The sequence below is a fragment of the Amblyomma mixtum genome, chromosome 3, assembly GCF_055824585.1.
Source record: "Amblyomma mixtum isolate Tamu chromosome 3, ASM5582458v1, whole genome shotgun sequence".
Lineage (NCBI taxonomy): Eukaryota > Metazoa > Arthropoda > Arachnida > Ixodida > Ixodidae > Amblyomma > Amblyomma mixtum.
This window is the reverse complement of record NC_143014.1, coordinates 330,832,752-330,835,707: the sequence shown is the minus strand read 5'-3', so window position 1 is coordinate 330,835,707 and position 2,956 is coordinate 330,832,752. Positions and strand designations below refer to the sequence as shown.

The window sequence follows — 2,956 nt, the reverse complement described above, 5'->3', positions numbered from 1 at the left end:
GTCATTTGTGCGCGTCTCTAAGCTTACACAAATTCATGGTGCCGAAACCCGGTACTAAAAAAGCTGCAACGGTCCGTAAACAGCAAGGCCATCAAGTCGCGGCGGGACAACGAATTCTGGGCCATCACCGCAACGACCCTTGGAGGTGAAACCACCTTGGCCTGAAGGTTCCAGGAACGAGGCCTAGGAAAGCCACGCCCGACGCTCTAAAACGAGGCCTGGAGACGTCACACCTGAAGCCAAGCTTGGCGCTACGACGACGACCGACAGTACAACGAGGCTGAAATGGAACGGCTGAAAAAGAAACGAGGAGCTTTGAGATCCCAGGTGACAAAACTGATTTCCGAGGTGGATTCATCTTTAGAGGCGCATGCTGACGAAAAGACTCTGAACATACTGTCAGCGAGGCTTGGCGCCCTTGAAATGCAGCTCAACGAGGTGGACGCTGCTATCGAGCCACTTGTGCCTGATGAAGAAGCCCAGGAAAACTTCACGCGTACAATCGCGTACAACGACAGAATCGTCACCTACGCTGCAAAACTCAGCCAACATGCCGAAGCTCAGCGAGCGAACGCCAGTCCAGGACCGTATGCTACACGGGCGCCCCGCGACAGTAACCGGAGCGGTGCCGGCTCAAAGGTCAGGTTGCCGAAACTCGAGCTGCAACGATTCAGCGGCGCCGCCACGGAGTGGCAGCCCTTCTGGGAGCAGTATCAGCAAGCGATTCACAGCAACGATGCCCTTTATAACAGAGAGAAGTTCTTATATTTGCAGTCAGGGCTGCATCAGCGCTGGCCGGGATTCAGGCTACAGGAGCCAATTACAACACTGCCATCGAGCTCCTGAAGGAGCGCTTCGGACGCACAGATGTGCTAATCCAGGAGCACCTCACCCAACTGCTGGACCTCCCGACGGTACGAAGCGGGCAGGAGGTAAGGGACCTACGTCGACTCTATGACCACATGCAGCGCAACATAGCCGCTCTCACGGCGCTTTGGCGTCAAAACAGACAGCTACGGCGCAATGCTTACCTCCGCGTTGCTAAGAGTGCTGACAAGCGACATTGTAATGTAATGAATTACCACAAGCGTTGTTCAGCAGCAAAGCAAGAGGATGTCCTTTGCATTGCAAGTCTGCAAGAATTTCTAAAAGAGGAAGTTGAGAGCAGGGAGAAGGCGGTGCAGGTTGGTCATCGGGAAAGGAAGAACATTAATGCAAAACCACGATTCGAGAATAAAAAGTCCAGAGTTTCAAAGATTTCAGCGGCATCGCTCTTTTCCGCCAGTGATCTGAAACGGAATGAGCCCTGTGCATTTTGTGCCGCCAAAGATCACGTGTCCAAAGAGTGCCAGACGTCGCTTTCTCTCGAAGGAAAGAAAAGGGCATTGCGTCAGGCAGGCCGATGCTTCCGCTGTTCTGTCAAAGGGCACACGTCGAAACAATGTCGAAAGAAAGGAGTGAAGTGCAAAATATGTGGCAAAAGGCATTTAACTCAAATGTGTGATCCTGCGTGGAAACCAGTTAACAGCTCAGCAACCGAACTGCATTCAGCTACAGGCAAGAAGAACGACAAGGCTCCCACTGTGCTGCTCCAGACTGCCCAAGTATGGGCCGAGGGACCGCAACGAAGCACTCTAACTCGTCTCCTGTTTGACGGGGGTAGCCAGAGAAGTTTTGTGACCGAAGAGCTCTCGCACCAACTCCAGTTAGAGGTTGTGGGAGAAGAAGACATCACCATTTACCCCTTTGGAGGAGCGGCAAACGTTATTAAGCATAAACGGAAGCGTGTCCGCGTTTGGTTGAGAAGTCAGTACAACCGAAAGCAATACTCTATCGAAGCTTAGAGACACCCGAGATCTGCTCTGACCAGCTGACTCTTCCCGAAAAGGTCATCGAAGGAGTTCAAGCAGAGATAAATGAGCTTGCAGATGTAACCGTACCACCAGGTCATCTGACGAGAAAAGGCATCGGCATTCTTATTGGTTCTGATTATTATTGGACTCTCGCCTCTGGCCACGTGCGAAAACTGCAAGATTCATTGATGGCACTGAAGACGTAATTCGGCTGGACATTGCAAAGGTCCTATTCCTTTCCGTAGTTCGTCCGCTAGCTGTTCATCCGTGGCTGTGCTGCGGGCCAGCATGAGTGACGAGGCCCAGTGCCTTTCAGCTGACCTTAAGTGGTTTTGGGAGCTCGAGAGCATGGGCATTGTTAAGCCTCTATCCAAAAAAAACGAAGACAACGACGTCATCAAAGCATTTGCCTCATCTGTCAAGCTTGTTGACAGGCGCTACGAAGTTGCCTTACCGTGGAAGCAGGTTAAACTCAATCTAGGCGATAACAAGGCAGTTGCAGAGAAGCGTTTGTACAACTTGACCCAGAAGCTAAGGAGGGACGAGGAAATGATGCACGAATATGACGCTGCGATACGTCAGTACCTACATCAAGGTTTTGCCGAACGTCTCCCAGCAGAGGAAGGCAGCAGCTCAGAAAAAAGAATTTATTACATGCCGCATCGGGCAGTTCTTAAGCCTGACAGCCTTTCCACCAAGCTCAGGGTGGTCTTTGACGCATCATCCAGCGACCCAGGAGGTGTCTCTCTAAATCAGGTTCTAGAGGTGGACCTAACTTGAACCCTGATCTCCTGAAAATCTTGTTAAAATTTCGAATTGATTCCATCGGCATTACTGCCGACATCGAAAAGGCTTTCCTGCAGATAGCGGTCCGTCGTGAGCACCGCGATGCGATCAGATTCTTATGGTATGAACAGATGCCGACAGAAGAGGACCCAAGGCCGCCCGTAGAGACCTGGAGAATGACAAGGGTGCCCTTTGGAGCGACGAGCAGTCCGTTTCTTCTAGCCGCTACCTTGCGTCACCACTTGGCGGCAACAGGTGTTCATCCCAAGACAACGGCAATAATTGCAGAAAACCTCTACGTGGATGATCTAATCACT

At 51.5% G+C, this 2,956-nt stretch overlaps 1 protein-coding gene across 1 annotated transcript; it reads left to right on the top strand.

The window, feature by feature from the left end:
* The first annotated feature begins 2,141 nt into the window (after nt 1–2,141).
* Nucleotides 2,142–2,633, top strand: LOC149355945 (uncharacterized). The gene has a single exon (XM_089576226.1). The coding sequence runs from the start codon at nt 2,142–2,144 to the stop codon at nt 2,631–2,633; it is 492 nt and encodes a 163-aa protein (XP_089432352.1).
* The last annotated feature ends 323 nt before the right edge of the window (nt 2,634–2,956 follow it).

Coding starts and splice junctions, on each gene's coding strand:
- LOC149355945 (XM_089576226.1), top strand. CDS start 2,142: ATGAGTGACGAGGCCCAGTGCCTTTCAGCTGACCTTAAGTGGTTTTGG.